This window comes from Phacochoerus africanus, chromosome 15 (assembly GCF_016906955.1).
Source record: "Phacochoerus africanus isolate WHEZ1 chromosome 15, ROS_Pafr_v1, whole genome shotgun sequence".
Taxonomy (NCBI): Eukaryota; Metazoa; Chordata; class Mammalia; order Artiodactyla; family Suidae; genus Phacochoerus; species Phacochoerus africanus.
Genome location: NC_062558.1, coordinates 89,832,994 through 89,851,078, shown reverse-complemented (window position 1 = coordinate 89,851,078; position 18,085 = coordinate 89,832,994). Strand labels below are relative to the sequence as shown.

Below are 18,085 nucleotides of genomic sequence, written 5' to 3'. Positions count from 1 at the left end.
CACTTATAAATTAAGAACAAATACAACAGCTCTATCTCATAAGATTAAGTTTACTAAAACATTTGACACTTAGGATGTTCTATTCAATAGGATAGCATGCTAAAGTATAAAACTCTCCCTAATAATGGACTTTTCAAATTCCAGCCAAGCCTCCATCATAAACAATTCATTCATATGACTACTATATATAAATACAAAGCTAATTAATTAATTCAGCTTTTAAAGCATTATAATATAGCTTTTGTTATAACTAACTGTAGGTAAGAGCTGTCAAAACCAATTTGTATTTTCAACAGGATCTGTATTATAATTTGGAAGACTGCATTCTTGCACAAAGATCTAAAAAATAAAGAATTAAAAGAACTCATGGGGTTCCTGTCTTGGCTCAGTGGAAACATTTGAGTAGTATCCATGAGGATGCAGATTCAATACCGGGCCTCGCTCAGTGGGTTAAGGATCAGGCGTTTCTGTGAGCTGTGGTGTAGGTCGCAGACATGTCAGAGCTGATGTTGCTGAGGCTGTCATGTAGGCCAGCAGCTACAGCTCCAATTCAACCCCTAGCCTAGGAACCTCCATATGCCTCGGGTGTGGCCCTAAAAAGGCAAAATAAATAAATAAATAAATAAAAGAACTCAAAATATAACCAAAAATGTCATGGGAAACTACAAAAATTATTTAAACAAGTATGTTTATAGTACAACAAAATGGGCACCTAAAACTACATTATAAATCTTACTCATAAACAAGATGACAGATATCCAAGTTCTTTCTTGGAAAGTAGAAAAGCTTTTAGAGAGATGATTAAAACAGCAGAAATTTCCTGAAATTCAAGACCTATCTGTTGAAAACTTACTCAGCTTTCAAAGCTTAGCTCAGATTTAATCTCTTCCATATAACTGTCCCAATTGCCTATAGCCAAAAATCTCTGCTGCAAGTCAGAAAACCATGCTCTCTCTGAAGTTACTGATAAACATGGCTTCAAGTATTAGCTTTTCTACATAAAAGATTTGTAGTCTTGTATCATTTAATTTTTCTAAACTTTAGTTTCCTCATCTGTAAAATGTATATAACAATCTCTTTCTCAGGGTTTTGAGTGGAAGAATGAAACCAAGTACATAAACCACTGCTGTCTCTCATATACTTACTATGCGTATGTTACCAATCATTTCAATTTCTTATGCTTTCACAAGTACTAAAATTAAATATGAGCTTATGATAAAAGAAGTTGTTTAGCTCCTGCAAACCAATGTTCTTCTTAGATAGAATACTTTCTGATAGCAGTTTTACTATTACCATTAAACAAATCAAAAATACCAAAATGAGAAAGATGGTAACTAGGTATCACATATAAAATTTTGCAATGATGATTTATTTATCCAAAGATGGTTAAAATCATAGAAAGGTTAAATATACTAAATTGGGAGAAATTTCTTCTTTAAAGACAATATTGCCAACAACAACAACAATAAAAAGGTTTTAAATTTCTGTACCTCAATGGAATGTTATTATTATAGAAAAAGATGTCCATTTTATGAATTCAGTTACTGATATATTAGTATGATGTACTGGTACGACAGTATACCACTGCTTTCAAAATTTAACCTCACAAACTGTACTTCTTATACATATTAAACTTTAAAAAAAAATAGTAATAAACATGGAAAGAACTGAAGGTTTCAGGCCACTGAGGTTTACAACACATTGAATTTAACTGTAATCTTAACTAAGCATATATTGTAACCAACCTAAAGGAGAGGGCTGCCCCCGTATAACTCCATTCTTGGTTCTCTCCTCCAAGTCCATAACTTCTTTGTATATCAATTCTGTAAAAGAGGTGAATAAAACCAAACTTTTCAAAGTCTGAGAGGCAATCTCACAAGATATGTATGTTTGAAGTAAAAAAATGTTTACACACATTAAGTACTTCGAACTGTGTCCTTGCAATAGTAGAGGGTCTTAGGTGTCTGCCTAAGATTCAAAGGCGTTAACAATTTCTTGATCCTCAACCATGAATTATATTGAAACAAAATCTCTGCTGTATTATTCCTAAAGCTGGATTAAAGACAGAGCTGAGGTTAGAAACTTTACCTTTTTTACTCCACCAGTACTTTGAAATATACCATATCATACCACATATCATTCTGTATTACAAATGCTCATTTAATTCTCAGTGAGGGCTTGAAGCAAATTTGTCTAACTTTTTTTTTTTCCTGAGCCCAGGCATGGTACCTGATAACACGGTAGGTACTTACCCAGATACCGGTTAAAAGACTTACATGCAAGAGTATGTGCAAGCTTCTTTAATGAGAATAGAATATAAATACATTCTCATTAAAGGAAAAGGATCAGATAGCTACATTTTAACTCCTTCTGAGTTGAAACATGGCATCCTATCACTGTCAAGAAGACTTCTTCCTGGGAATCTTGCTCCTTAACTAGGCTTCTGGATAGTAGGTAGATTTCTAGGAGTGAGACAATGGATGTTGCCCTGCTGGTGTATGTGCCTCCTGCCCTGTATTCGTCTATGTCATTCTAATGTCAAATGTGATATGCCTTCTGAGTATGAATGTCCACTTAAGAAGAACCTTCTGGTGGATGCTAACACTGCCATTATTCATCATCTTCTCTGGGTCATGAAATTCTTTGAGAACTGCATAAAAGCAATGAACCCTCTCTGAGAAAAATGGACAAGCAAAAAATGTTGCACAGAATTTCACGGAGTCTGTAATTCCTTAAATTAATCTTCTGATAAATTATTTCTGATCACAGAGTATGACAACATTTATACTGAAAATAAGGTAAAAACAAGTAGATATGTTGGAATGAACAAAAATGAGAGATACTTCAGTTTGCTTGTGATGGTAACCTACTTGGACTGGGAAGGAGAAAAATAGGAAATCTTGACAGATGAAAGAATGGGAGATGCTTTTCTTTAAAGAAGCAAAAAAGAATGATAAGCATTCCAGATAAGAGGATTAAAAAAGAAAGAGTGAGAAAACAAGACCCCATTGTGAAAAGGGACTAAGGCAGAAGAACCAAAGCTAATTAGGAGTACTAACTAGACAAAGCAATCTGCAGTTAACGGTTTTGGCAATGAATTTTTCTTTCTGTTATGATGCTAAAATTCTTAAGAAGATCTTGAAAAAATGCAGTGTGTGGGTAATTACCAAACTACATTTGGAGGTAGAAGAAAAAGATATAAAATAAACACGTTTAGCATAATGAAAAATCCCAGATATATCCTTATACAAATGAAAATACCATGTTTCACCGATTTTAAGATGCACTTTTTTGATAGTTTAATATTTTTGAAATTGGGTTGCATCTTATAATTAGTGGTGCAGTACAGTTGGCATTGTTTTCTTTCTTTCTTTTTTGGTTTTTATAAAGGGCTGCACTCATGGCACATGGAAGTTCCCAGGCTAGGGGTCAGATCGGAGCTGTAGCTCCTGGCCTGTACCATAGCAATGCCAGATCTGAGCCACATCTGAGCTACAACACAGTTCATAGCAACGCTGGATTCTTAACCCACTGAGCAAGGCCAGGGATCAAACCTGCATCCTCATGGATACTAGTCGGGTTTTTTACTGCTAAGCCATGATGGGAACTCTTGTTTTCTCTTTCCTAGCAGTACATAACAGTATGTTTTACACTTGGAGGCCTATTAAGATCCATGAAATACCATAAATGTTAATTGTAAATATAATGATATATAAAAATATCAGGTTAGATATTTTTTTTCTTTCCTTTCTTTTTTTTTTGCTTTTTAGAGCTGCACCCATGGCATATGGAGGTTCTCAGGCTAGGGGGCAAATCAGAGCTACAGCTGCCAGCCCACGCCCACAGCCAAAGCCACACAGGATCCAAGCTGAGTCTGTGACCTACACCACAGCTCATGGCAACGCCAGATCCTTAACCTAAGCAATGAGTGAGGCCAGGGATCGAACCCGCAACCTCATGGTTCCTAGTCAGATTCTTTTCTGCTGCACCATGATGGGAACTCCAGGTTATATATTTTAGTACATACTCTGATCCGTAGTTACTATACTCTTACATATTACATATACTTGGGTTCTATCATTCCAGTGGGCTCTATATATCTCCCAAAGTCAACTTAAAGAAAACTAACCTCTGGTTATTCCTAAGAAGAAAGATCAAATTCACTACTCTCAAATAAATTTATAGATAGATTACCTGATTCAGTTTATACCTCCTCAGTCCCTTTTCTCTTCCAAGTATTTAGGTTCTTGGCTCTTAATAACATATCTTCTACCTGATTTTTTTTGTCTACATGATTTTAAGATCAGGTAAAAAAGGGGATCAAGTGCCTTGCCCAAAGTCATGTAGCTTAAAAAATGGTCAAAATATTAAGTGACAACAACATAGATGGAGATGGAGGTAAACAGTATCTAAAAATTACCTGGCCCAAATATTACAGGGAATCTTTTAAAGAAAAATATTTTAACATTTCCAGGACTACCAAAGCATTATTAATGTTCAATTAAAGTAAAAAAATAAAATTAAATTTAAAAACTACTATATTAGATATGTAAAGACTAAAAATTAACTCACTCTGTTGGTGAGGGTGGGGGTAAAACAACATTCCTATACAAAACTGATGGAAGTGTAAACAAGCTACAATTTCTTTGGAGAATAAGTGGAAAAGTATCTTCAGCCCAGCAAAAGTCCCTGTAGGATTTTTCTTACATGCATGTTCTCAGATGTGCACAAGAACAGTGCGGAGTCGTCTGTAACAACAGACTACACACAACTTAAATGCTTTTCAAGAGGTTGCTAGATGCAGAACCGCTTTGTCACACAGCTACACAGGATATCACTAACCAGCTATTAAACCAAATGAGTCAGACAGGTGGAGCAAAAGAAAATAATTTCCAAAATATATGATTGTATCAACAAAGCAAGTGTGCACTGTATACAATCATTTGTGATTAAAACAGGGTGGGAGAGGAAAAGAGGGAGACATCAAACACACATATTTGTAGATTATGGAAGAACAGGAAAATTCCAGAAAGTACTAATGCATCTGTGTCTGAGGTGGGGAACATAAGACATCAGGATTAAGTCAGAGAGGGAAGGACACTTACTTTCTACTTCTGTAAAAATATTAATAAGCATATTATCAAATATCACTTATGAATAATAGAAAATATCTTTCATTTATTTCCCTAAAAAGGATTAATAAATCAGCATAAAAAACCAGAAACTCTTTCAGCTTCATCTTAAAGAATCTGGGGAATGTTACCTTTCCACTCTTCTATTGTGTGTTCCCTTTCATCCAACTGCTTGTCAGGTATCTTTGGTGGTGGCTGAAAAACACAGGCAACAATATTTGAGTCAGTTTGTTGTGAGTATATAAATTCTTTAGAATTATTTGAAATATTAGCCAGACAGAAGGCTTGGAAAAACACATCATTAAACTAAGATTGATGAACGATTAACACTATTCTTGTGTAGAGAGACTAGTTTTAGACAACTCCATGGCAGGAAAAAAGATATTTAACTGTTTTTTTCTCTTCTTTCTGGTTTTTGAACTTGCCACATTTTAACTATAGAGTTGTGCTAATCTTTGGACACATAAGTTCTTTTATAACTAAGTTTAGATGTTTTCCCCAAAGGCTCAGGATTTTAGCTCATCTTACTAGGAATTAAGGCAAAAAGGCAAGAAACAATGGGAAGGAGCTTATTTTGTGCAGGAGGTGCTCGGATATATTCATTCTCTTAAGGAAGTTTTCATGTAGAAACAGAACACCACTGTCATTTATTTATATTTTTGTTTAAAATTTAAAAATATCCTCCAAACTTCCAAACTTTAAGAGTATAGTCTTCAAACATTAAGAAAAGAACTTACAGCTTCAGCTTCAGAAGGATCATACCAGACATTAATGTAAGGGTGCTGGAGAGCTTCATCTACAGAGATCCTTTTAGATGCATCAATTACCAGCATTTTGGATAACAAATCCCTTGCCTGACTAGCTGCAAAAATAATGATGTTAATGTACACTTATCCCATAAAAGCTTTAAAATTATAAAAAAAATTTCAGAAATTTGAAATCATCATTTATTAAAAAATATGTTCTAAAAAGAACAGATTTTACTATAAAATTAGGTCACATATATGATTAAATATATAATTACAAAAAAACTTAAAATAATTAAAAACTCACATTGTCTGTTACCCAGGGATAATGCTGAGTTACGTCCCATAAGAACATGAACACACCCCCTCCACAACCATCAACCTACCTACAATGGGATTAAAGATACATAATTTATAAAAAGTACCTTTAAGTTTGTTGTGCTCCGAATCGGCTGGGAAAAGTACATCAGGAAAGAGCTTCTCAAAGCTATATCCAGCATATTTAGGTCTGTTTTCAACGTAAGTCCTTACTGTTGGTTGTAGTTTCTTCATGAATTCGGGACATGGTGTTCCAAGCTGTTCAATAACTTTATTCCACTGATCAATATCTAATATCGAGTAGCTAAGAAAAATACTGTGCATCTAATGTTCAACAGTCATATTCATGTTAAAATAACAAGAAAATGGCAATTAAAAATCCTAAGAAAGAATGTGGCAGTTATAAATCTTACAGCCACCTTGCAAAAGGCAATGATTGTAGGTGGACAAAAAGGATCAATAAACAAGCTTTGTTAACCTTATTTATTATGTGTTAATGTGTGTGACACTGATTTTATCATATAAAATGAAAGCTTAAACTCATAAATTCTAAATACAATTGGTAAGTGGCTCAAAGAAAATGATAATTACTACCCATAGGGACTCCAGAATGTGAACTATACACAATTTTAGAATATAAAATTTGCCTTTTCTTCCAGCTTATCAGAAAATGTGAGTGCATTTCTAAGAAGATCAACTTTTATCATCTGCTCTGCTTTTCTGAATTTTCTACACTAAGTGAAAATAACCAGTAGCAATCAAAATGTTTGCTTTGCTAAAAGTGGCATTTTCTTTTGCCTTACTTTATGTTAATTTTTTTTTAACATTCTGAAATTTAAGAAAATGATTCAGTATTTGGTTAAGTTGTAAGGTTAGAATTCCCTGGTCTCTTTCCCCCTAGTATTTACATTTCAAGTCCTCCCTGTGGACTAAGACCTAAAACTTTCTTACTGTAATCCAGTGAATACGGCTTTTCACATTTCTCCTCCTAAAACAATTTTAAGTGGCACCAGCTGGTAAACACATAACAGATCACTGTTAATATAAACATTAAAAAGAAGTCAGATGAACAAAAATCATGAACCCAAATCTACTCATCTCCTTATAAACTGTAACTGCTGAAAGTCTCAGATGAAAAGATCAGTATGTTATACTGAGTAATGAGACAACAACCAAAAGACACAGAACACACAGAATGTTAACAAAAAAGGAGGTGGGGAGGACAAAACAAAAGGATGACAAGAAGCAACAGACAATTCCAAAATTCACATTAAGTCCTAAGTACTTCTAGACTCACTCAAGTGTGTAATTATGAGAAAATCGCAAGCTATGATTTTTGATTTAGATTAAATAAATCAACTCAAAGACAGCAAGTAATTGTGGATAATTAACTTGAGCAGTTTTCAGAATTAACATATGAAACAACCAGTAAGTGAGGGAAAGTAAAGTCTATATCAAACAGCAGGTGGTATTTTGAAAGACTAATTTAACAATATTTTCTTATTAGGGAGAGACAAAATACATGATACCTGACCAAGCTAAAGTGCTGTCATACATTTGACCTTTAGAAACTACATTTTAGGCCAAAGATAAGGATACGATCTGTACCTGGGAACAAAACACCACCTTTGATCATTTCTCCCATGATGCACCCAACTGACCAAATGTCAACTGAAAACAAAATGCAATGACATTAACATAAAGATTTTGGTTAAAAAAAAAAAATTAAAAAAAATCACGCACACCATGTATACTTCAAAATTATAGAAAGCAGTATAAAATAAAAATGAGTGACAGTGAATGTGTTCTAACTACCAGCAGAGACTGTATGTCCTACTGCCAGATGCAGCCTACAAATATTTCATCTTCATATCTCAACAATTTTTGAACTATAACAGCCACAAACTTTGTCTGTTTTAAAAAAACCCCATATGTATGAATATACACTTATTCATTTTCATTAGAGAACATAAGGAAATTCATCACCTAACTAAACTGCTGCAGCAGCACAAGGATACAGTCCCTTCCTGGAAAGAGGATTTTGTGGCAAACCATTTCTCCCATAATGCACCCCACAGACCATAAATCCACTATATGTTTGCAGCACAAAAGAAGGAAAAGCAAAGCAAAAGGTCATTAAAATCAAAGAAGCATAATATGACTGCGTTATATTAAAAACTGCAAAACATCACAAAGAAAAAAGTGATTTTAATTTTAGCTAATGGAATAACTAAAAACAAAGTATTTTTTCAAAAGGCTTTTTGATTCACAAAAGCAAATGTGAAATGTGGCCTTTTTACTGTATCTAATTTTAAAGTGAGAGCTATGCACAGAAACTACATAACTGAAAAAAACCTATACATTTTGTTTCTGAAAATTTGTTTATAAAATACGAAAAAGAAATGAAAACAAATCTTACAAATAAGGCTGAAAATGTACATGAGTAGCAAAATTTAAAAAAAAAAATCTTGATTCTATTTTGTGGTTCAACTGTGCATTATACTCTCTCTTTAAGTCAAATAAAAGAAAAAAGCATGAGCAGAAATAATCTAGTATATTAAAATATTTAACAGAAATGCTTCTATGAATAATCACAGTTAAAAAATTAATCTAAAGCTCTTCAGAAATTTTCATATTGTATTTTATAAATTTGTTTTGAGAAGTGTTATGTTTATTCTGAGTTGAAAGTAATTTGCCTTCTTGGCAACATCATGCTGCATTTACTCTACTACCCTAACAAGTGCATACAGAACAATCAAATTAAGAAAATTTAATAAAAAGAAGTATATTTCACACGTTTTTCACTGTAAGTTTTTTAAACCCCTATAACCAAACTTGTTTAAGAAGTTAGTTTTGGCTGAATATGTATGAAAAGTCCCCAAAGATTTATTATCTACAGTCTCCTAGAGGACTTCCTGACTCTTGTCAACTTTAAATGAGAGCTTGAATCAATGCTGAGATGAATCTGCCAGGCACAGAAATGAGCAATTTGAGGTTCTCCACCTGTTCATTAAAACAATGTACCCTGACATTTTATATCTTTGAGTCTGAAAATCAGATAAAAAGAGTAAGGTGCTTGTAGTTTAATACAAGAGGGGAAGAATGAGCAATGTGAAAGGAAAGTTTTAGAAACTTGCATTTGTTTAAGTTTGAAGGCCCCATTCTTTAATAGCAAAAGAGGAAAAGCACAAGAATGGATGTTAGAGATAGACTCTTTACCTATGCAAGAGAACTTTGGGAAAGTCTGTATTTTCTAAAACACTCAGTAAGGAGACTACCAATTCATTACACAATTTTAGAAGCTAAATTAAGAACAAATTTTAGAAATCCTATGGAACTAAGGTTTCTCTAAAATTTCACATTAAAATACAAACAAATCTTTTAATATCCATGGCATGATTCAACTTTCAAGAATAAATATTTAGAGGAAAATTAATATTCCCAAATCAGTAGTTCAGAAAGTATTTTTCCCAGGGTGTTTGGAAAAAAATCTATCACAATAATTTTTCCCTATGGCTTTTATAGAGAATAGCAAGCTTTAGTTAAATATCCATGACACAATTTATGAAGGTAATCTTTAAAAAAGTGTATCTTAAAAAAAAAAATAGATTTCAAAAGCTGCAATCATGAGAGAAGATACTGTCTGAGTCAGTACTTTCCCCAGAAAAGGAAAAGCTTGATTCATACAAAAACTTGCTTTTACAGGGTCTAACTGCTTAGTCCATTGGGCAGTTTAAATATATTCCATTATCTCACACTTTTCAAAAAGCTTTGAGGTAGCTTGCAATAAAAGACATTAAAAGAACGAAGTTCTTAAGTTAAAACTTGCTGGCTAATGAAATTATCAGAATCAAGCATTATACTGACAGTTTCTTTGGGCAAAAAAAGGCAACAAGGTGATCTATATAATTCTTATCTAAGAAAAGAAAGCTCATCAATTCTTCATAAGATGGTTTTTCTTGGTGTTAATTTCTGGTAGGGAGCTCTCAAGATCACAGCCCAGAGTGACCCTTTATATATATTATCTGTGACAATCAATGGTTTTATAGCAAATGCAAAAGCAATCTTCATGCTGGTCACTTAAAGTATCAATTCTCAAAAAAAATTTAAAAATGTCTAATACTAAATCTAACTCACTGGATTCTATAGGGTATACAGTAATTTTAGGTAAGGAGAAAGATGACAGAACAGCATATTTAAAAACAAAAGAATAATAGCAAATGTTCAATTAGCTCAGAAAAGTAAACGAAGCTAAAATTCTTTTTACAAAATATCTTTTTATAACAGATAACTCAATGTTATCGTTTATAAAAATGAATCCCAAAGGTTAACTTGATGCAATTTCCTGTTTCAAAGTGAACTGCTGTTTTAGATTCTTTGCTAGAAAAAAATGTCCAAGTCTTATTCTAGGAAATATCCTGAATTGAATTGCCACATTTAAGTCAATAAACTCCTGTGCAGATTTATTCATCTCCTAAATGACTAAGATTTAACAAAATTTCTTAAGTATAAATATATATAATTTTTTTTAAAATTCATGAACTGCATGCCTGATAATTTTCTTCAACTTTGATTAGTGCTGATACATATAATTGACCTTACCTGCACAGAATAATACCATTTCTCTAAAGCTGGTCACAAGGGCTTTGAAGAAACATTATCTCATCCAAAAGGTCACCTTAAATTATCCATCAGCATACAGAATGTCCTTATTATAGCTCTTAAAGTTTGTAGTAAGTGTTACTGTTATTAACTTTAATGTCACAAGATTGGAAATGTGTGCAAATATCACCAATGCAAATTTATCTATTGGTCCACTATATAGCTCCTTGAGCCCACGTCAGAATGCTCATTTTCAAGGTATAAGCAAGCAAATGGTATATGCTCTGTTACAGGGGCCATGGCAACAAATGCTTTATCCAATGGTAGTGTTGATGGTTATTTGTATTTAAATAAACAGGGGCCCCAAGTTTTTCTAAAAATTTAAAAAAGAATTGTAGTTACTGTCAAACTCTTGATAAACATTTCAAACACCAATATACCTTTAACTCTATGCATTTCAATGTAAGTATTTACACAAGAAATCTTACAAATGAAAGCAAATAACACAGAACCGTATTTCAAATAAATAGTATGCTGACCGTTTTCTTTGTAGCCCATCCCTAGGATGACCTCAGGTGCTCTGTAGTAGCGAGTCACTACGTAAGGTGTCATCATAAAACTAGTTCCTGCAGTCCTGGCCAGTCCAAAGTCAAGAATCTTCAAAGTGCAGTCTGATTTTACCACTATATTACTGGGCTTTAAGTCCTTCAAAAATAAAAATAAAAAATGACTGCTATGATATAAATAAATATTCTGTAGTCCACAAGATAGTAGATCACTTGTAAAACAATTCAGGCTAACTGCTCATTTTTTCACTGTAATTGTTACCACTGCACCGATTCATCATTATAGGCAAATTTGAGAAATCAGCTTGAGGACATTTCTAATTTATGAATAGTTATTAGAGAAGTTAATGTTTTATTTGCTAGCTATTAAGATTAGCTAGAAATTTTCCATCAGTGGAGTAAAAGTGATTCAGAAAGGCATCTTAAAGATCACATAAGAACTATTATAGGAGTTCCTGTCATGGCGCAGCAGAAACAAATCCGGCTAGGAACCATGAGGCTGTGGGTTCAATCCCTGGCCTCACTCAGTGGGTTAAGGATCCAGCGTTGCCATGAGCTGTGGTATAGGCTGCAGACATGGCTCAGATCTGGCATTGCTGTGGCTGTGGCTGGCAGCTGTAGCTCCAATTAGACCCCTAGCCTGGGAACCTCCATGTGCCATGGGTGTGGCCCTAAAAAGACAATTAAAAAAAAAAGAAAAAAGAGAACTATTATAGTAAAAGGGAGAATCATAAGTTAACATTTATATTCACTTGTACACTAAATTACCTACTTTTAAAAGATCTTATTTTTTTTTTTTTTTGGCCATGCCCATGGCATGTGGAACCTGAGCCACAACTGTGACCCAAGCCACTGCAGTGACAAGGCCAGATCCTTAACCTGCTACACCACAGCAGAACTCCCAAAGATCTCATTTTAAAGTCACAATAAGTTGTATACATCAATAATAGGCCATTCTAAGCACATGTCATTTGACCTTTCAAATTGGCAGATGTCCTAAGCAAAACATTCTCTAACAAACTATATAAATGTTTTCTTAGGTCAGTCTCCCAAGGCAATAAAAATAAAACAAAAATAAATGAGACCTAATCAAACTTATGATGCTACCGACAAGGGCTTAAACTCCAAAATATCCAAACAACTCAACAACAAAAAAACAAATAACACAACTGAAAAAATGGCCAGAAGACCTAAAGGAGACATTTCTCCTAAGAAGACATATGGATGGCCAGAGGCACATGAAAAAATGCTCAACATCACTAATTATTAGACAAATGCAAATCAAAACTATTGTTACTAAGCCTACAAATAAATTCTGGAGAGGGTGTGGAGAAAAGGAAACCCTCCTACACTGCTGGTGGGACTGTAAATTGGTACAAACACTGGAAAACAGTATACAGGTTCTTCAGAAAACTAAATATACAACTACCACACGATCTAGCAATCTCATTCCTGGGCATACATCCAGACAAAGCTATAATTCAAAAAGATACATGCACTCTATGTTCATTGCAGCACTATTTACAATAGCAAAGACATGGAAATAACCAATGTCCATCAACAGAGGAGTGGATTAAAAAGATATTGTACATGTACACAATGGAATACCACTCAGCCATAAAAAGAACAAAATAATGCCATTTGCAGCAACATAGATGACTCCAGAGATTCTCACACTAAGTGCAGGAAGTCAGAAAGAGAAAGACAAATATCACACGATACCATTTACATGTGGAATCTAAAATATGGCATATGGAGCTCCCGTTGTGGCTCAGCGGTTAATGAATCCGACTAGGAACCATGAGGTTTCAGGTTCGATCCCTGGCCTTGCTCAGTGGGTTAAGGATCCGGTGTTGCTGTGAGCTGTGGTGTAGGTTGCAGATGCGGCCTGGATCCCGTGTTGCTGTGGCGCTGGTGTAGGGCAGTGGCTATAGCTCCGATTAGACCCCTAGCCTGGGAACCTCCATATGCCGCAGGTGCAGCCCTAGAAGACAAAAAAAGACAATAAATAAATAAATAAATAAAATTAAAATATGGCACAGATGAACCTCCCTACAAAACAGAAACAGACTCACAGACAGACAGAACAAACTTGTGGTTGCTGAGGGAGAGGGAGTGGGATGCACTGAGAGCTAAGGGTTAGTAGAAGTAAACTATTACATTTAGAATGGATAAGCAATGAGGTCCTACTGTACAGCACAGGGAATTATAGCCAATCCCTGGGGCAGACCATGATAGAAGATAATATAAAAAAAGGAATGTGCGTGTGTGTGTATATATATATATATATATATATATATATATATATATATACACATGCATATGACTGGGTCACTGCTGTACAGCAGAAACTGGCACATTATAAATCAATGATTCTTTAATTAAAATAAACAATTAAAAATAGTCATTATCAGTTTTCCATCACTGATTTCCCACTGGAAATCATACAAATTTTTCACAAAATACTTGACTGCCCATAAAGGAAGGACATCATTGTCTTGGTGCCATTAATCCATAAAATTACTTGCTACTGATGCTACTAAATAATATCTTTGTGAACAATTTTCCACCTGATCTCAATCTTAAGGAATCCTGTGCTATGATCATTGAAAGGTGGCACCATAAACTGACAAGGCTTTAAGTTCAACCCATTTTGCTTGTTAAGTGCCCATGAATCCTATTATGAATCAAGAGACCAGAGGAAGCAAGTGTATATCCAAATACACTGAATATCAGCAATTATACAACAGAAAAGAAAGCTGCCCTGATAATGATTACTTTTGTAATGTCAATATCCAGAAAAGCACGCATGTTGCTTTTATCATATTTTAATTGGCAATCATGGATAGGTTTAGAAGTGTAATCTAAAGGTTCTATCAAATTAAAAACAGATATTGACAAGCTTATTGAAACAAAAGATGAAAATTTTCGTTAGTGCTATCCTGTCAATACTGCTACTATTTCTAAAATATATCTCAGCCAAGTAACACTGCATGTTCAAAGATAGATATTAGCAGCTTTGATACTACTTCAATGTCTACTGTGCTGGTTAATGGCTCCTCATACTACTATATTCTAGTCTAGGAATACAATTCTAACCTTAAAATCTTGATTTTTGGAAAATTTAAGGACGAAATACAATTTTTAAAAAGTAGCTATTTTTTGTTAAGAAAGAGAAACTGTCCAAAAAACGCCTCAAAGAATACCATCTGAAATTCATCCCTGCATACATACATCAGTATGTATCTTTCTACAGATGTCAGTTGCACTGCTGTCCATATTTGTAAAGAATAACTGGACTTGTATGTGTAGTAGATTAACTTAATATTCCACCTTCTCAGAATTCCACATTTTTCTGGTCTGTGATTACTTCTAGCCCATGGGATGTGAGTGGGAACAAGGAATAGAAGGGCCAGTGCATAACATCCTTCTGTCTCTTATCCTGTGTTAGGGATTAGTAACATTCCAGACAGTGAGTTGCTGAGCATCTTATATAAATCAGAGTGCTCACTCTACCTGGACTTGTACTGACCTACAGTGTGGGCAATAAATCTTTTTTTTTTTTTTTTTTAGGGTCACACCCACGGCCTATGGAAATTCTCACGCTAGGGACTAAAATGGAGCTGTAGCAGCTGGCCTACACCACAGCCATAGCAATGGGGAATCTGAGCCGAATCTGTGACCTACACCACAGCTCATGGCAACACCAGATCCCTAATCCACTGAGCAAGGCCAAGGATCGAACCTGCATCCTCATAGAACACTAGTTGGATTCATTTTCGCTGCGCCACAATGGGAACTCCAATAAATCTTAATTATGTTAAGCCACTGAGAATTCAGTGTTTATGTGTTACCCTGGCATAACCTAGTTGTGATACTGTGATTTATAATAAGAAAAACATATTTGACCTTTGTCCCAATTACTGACACAAAGCTCCTAGAACCCTTGGAATTTCCTAAGTGATAAGAACTAATAAAGGTGAAAGCTGTGCTTTTTTGATCATTCATAGGATGTACCTTTCAACTACACCAGAGTTTATATTAAAGAAGTGACTCTGGGAAAGTCCCAAAGGAAGAAGCTGGTTGCCAGGAAACCAACAAAGTAATTAAAAGGTTAGAACTTTCAGCCTGCCCCATAGACATCCTAGAGGGAAAAGGGGCTAGAGATTGAGTTCAATCACGAATGGCCAAAAAGAATAACCAATAAAGCCTCCACAAAACCCCAGAAGGATAGAGAGAGCTTCTGGTAAACACATGGAGGTGCTAAGAGTGTGGTGCACCCCTAGAGAGCTTGGAAGTTCCATGTGCCTTCCCACATACCTTGCCTCATGCATCTTTCCATTTGACTGCTCCTGAGTTATGTCCTTTGTAATAAATCAGTAACCTAGAAAGTAAAATGGGACTAGCATCCATGAGGACACAGGTTTGGTCCCTGGCCTCTCCCAGTGGGTTAAGGATCTGGCGTTGCTGTGAGCTGTGGTGTAGGTTGCATACGCGGTTTGGATCCCACGTTGCTGTGGCTATGGCATAGACCAGTGGCTGCAGCTCCGATTCAATCCCTAGCCTGGGAACCTCCATGTGCCACCAGTATGGCTCTAAAAAGACAAAGAAAAAGTAAAATGTTTTCCTGAATTCTGTTAGCCACTCTAGGAAATCAACTGAACCTAAGGAGGGGGTTATGGGACTCTGAGTCAGAAGCAAAGGTAACAACCCTAGGATTGTGATGCTCACCTGAAGTGAAAACAGTCTTATGGGACTGAGCCCTTAACCTGCAAGATCTAATGCTATTTCCAGGTAGACAGTGTCAGAGCTGGGGAAAATTGTAGGATACCCAGCTTGTGTTCACAGAATCTGAGAATTCTTTGGTGTGGGAAAAACTACCACACATCCATGGTGTCAGAAGCATTCTTGTAGTAATGTAAAGACATTTTTGGTTGTCACGACTGGGGAGTACTACTGGCATCTAGTGGGTATAGACCAGGAATGCTGCTAAAAATTCTACAAAGGAGACACAAAAGAATGTTTATGGTCTATTCCGACTAATACTGAAATTGATGCCAGGAGTGGGGTGTTACTATTATAAACACAAGATCATAGCTGAGCAGTTGAATAGCAGGCACCAGGGAAACTAATATCAAAGGCTGGAAAGGTGATCCAGGTTATAGAGCAGCAATACATGTCATGACACTGTCACCTATAATAACCTGGAAGGTGCAGCACTTGAATAATGAACTTGAAGCTCTAGAAAAGGGGTTGGCAAATTAACATCTGCCTGTTTTTGTGAAGAAAGTTTTACTGGAACACAATCTCACTCATTCATTACCTATTGTCTGCAGCTGCTTTTGTGTTACTATGGCAAAGAAGCTATAACAGACTATTTCTTATCATCTGCAAAATCTAAGATATATACTATCTGGTCTTGCCTTTACAAAAAAAATTTGCTGACCTCTGCCCTAGAAGAAGGGACTGGAAAGCAAAACTGTACTGAATGTAGGTGGCTGCTGGCTGCAAATTAAAAAACTGGCTGCTTTACAAGAAGAAATAAAAGGGAATAGAGAATCTAGAGATTCAAGGCCCTGCCATTCTGGAAAAGCTAAGTGCTATTAAACCTTTCCAAAAAAAAAAAAAGATGGATTCTTCAGCAAATATCCCTCCCTCCCAACCCAATGTTTATTGATGACTCTAGATTAATTCTGGCCAACGCAACGTGAAGAAATGTGATGTTCACCAAATCTGAAGAGAAGTTTCAAATGAGCTTAATGACTTAGCTTGGCTCTTGCCCTTCTTTCACCGTAAGAAAAGGATGTGCTTCAGGGAGGGATTCCCTCAGTCTGGATGTTGAAACCTGAACCTGACCCCATGATCTGGAGCAGTGCCACCCAGCCAACTTTCAGACCCCTGAAAAAGCAATAGATGTTGTTTTAACCATATAGCCAACCTGCAGACCCTGAGCAAGCAACAAATGTTGTTTTAAGCCACTGATATCTTGGCTTAGTTGTTAATTCATCATTTTCACATAACAATTCTGAATGCCTCTGAGGGAAAAAGACCTGAAAAATCTTTCAACTGATGAAAATACCTCACACTTGCCAAAAGAGGCCTGAAAAAGGTAGATATTAAGTCCAAGAATACAGAGCCAGTGGCCTAACAGATGTGCCTTGAAAAGAATGTAATTAAAAAGATAAAAGGCTCCTAAGTTTCTAAGAAAGCTGCACTATAAACACACACACCTCAACTCTGTGACTGTTCTAACCTTACAACAATGGTTCTCAAGTCAGGGCAATCTTGTTCCTAAGAGATACTTGGCTATGTCTAAAAAAGACATTTTTTGATGTCTCAACTGGGGAGTACTACTGGCATCTAGTGGATATAGGCCAGGAATGCTGCTAAAAATCCTACAATGTATAGGAGAGCCACTCAAAAGAAAGAATTATTAATCCAAAATGTCAACAATGTCCAGCTTAAGGACTGCCTTAAAATACATGCGGGCCCCCAATCTTTTACAGATAGGAAGCTGAGAAAGCTAGGTAACCTCCAAGAGGAACACATTTTCCAATACCCACTTAAGATATATTCAAGAAGGCTAGTTGGAAAAACTCTCCACAGAGCGGAGCCAGGAACCACAAAGAACAGTGCTCCTTACAGATCAGATTAAGGCCTAGTTAAGGAGTAGTCTTCACCATCTCAAGGACAGAAAGGACCTAACAGTGTCTACCCAACA

General features: G+C 35.5%; 1 protein-coding gene across 7 annotated transcripts in view; it reads right to left on the bottom strand.

Annotated features, from left to right (window-relative positions):
• Positions 1–18,085, bottom strand: part of MAPK8 (mitogen-activated protein kinase 8) — a 119,046-nt gene that overhangs the window by 6,622 nt on the left and 94,339 nt on the right. For 4 of the 7 annotated variants that reach the window (XM_047759902.1, XM_047759904.1, XM_047759900.1 and 1 more), the window contains 6 exons: positions 11,338–11,503; positions 7,796–7,867; positions 6,304–6,486; positions 5,870–5,994; positions 5,264–5,327; positions 1,746–1,823 (listed from right to left, as the gene is read on the bottom strand). In XM_047759902.1, the coding sequence (XP_047615858.1) occupies positions 1,746–1,823; positions 5,264–5,327; positions 5,870–5,994; positions 6,304–6,486; positions 7,796–7,867; positions 11,338–11,503 (688 nt within the window). Of the gene's footprint in view, positions 1–1,745; positions 1,824–1,915; positions 2,053–5,263; positions 5,328–5,869; positions 5,995–6,303; positions 6,487–7,795; positions 7,868–8,214; positions 8,287–11,337; positions 11,504–18,085 lie in introns of those variants that run through there. The other 3 variants (XM_047759906.1, XM_047759901.1, XR_007132152.1) reach the window with 2 other exon arrangements.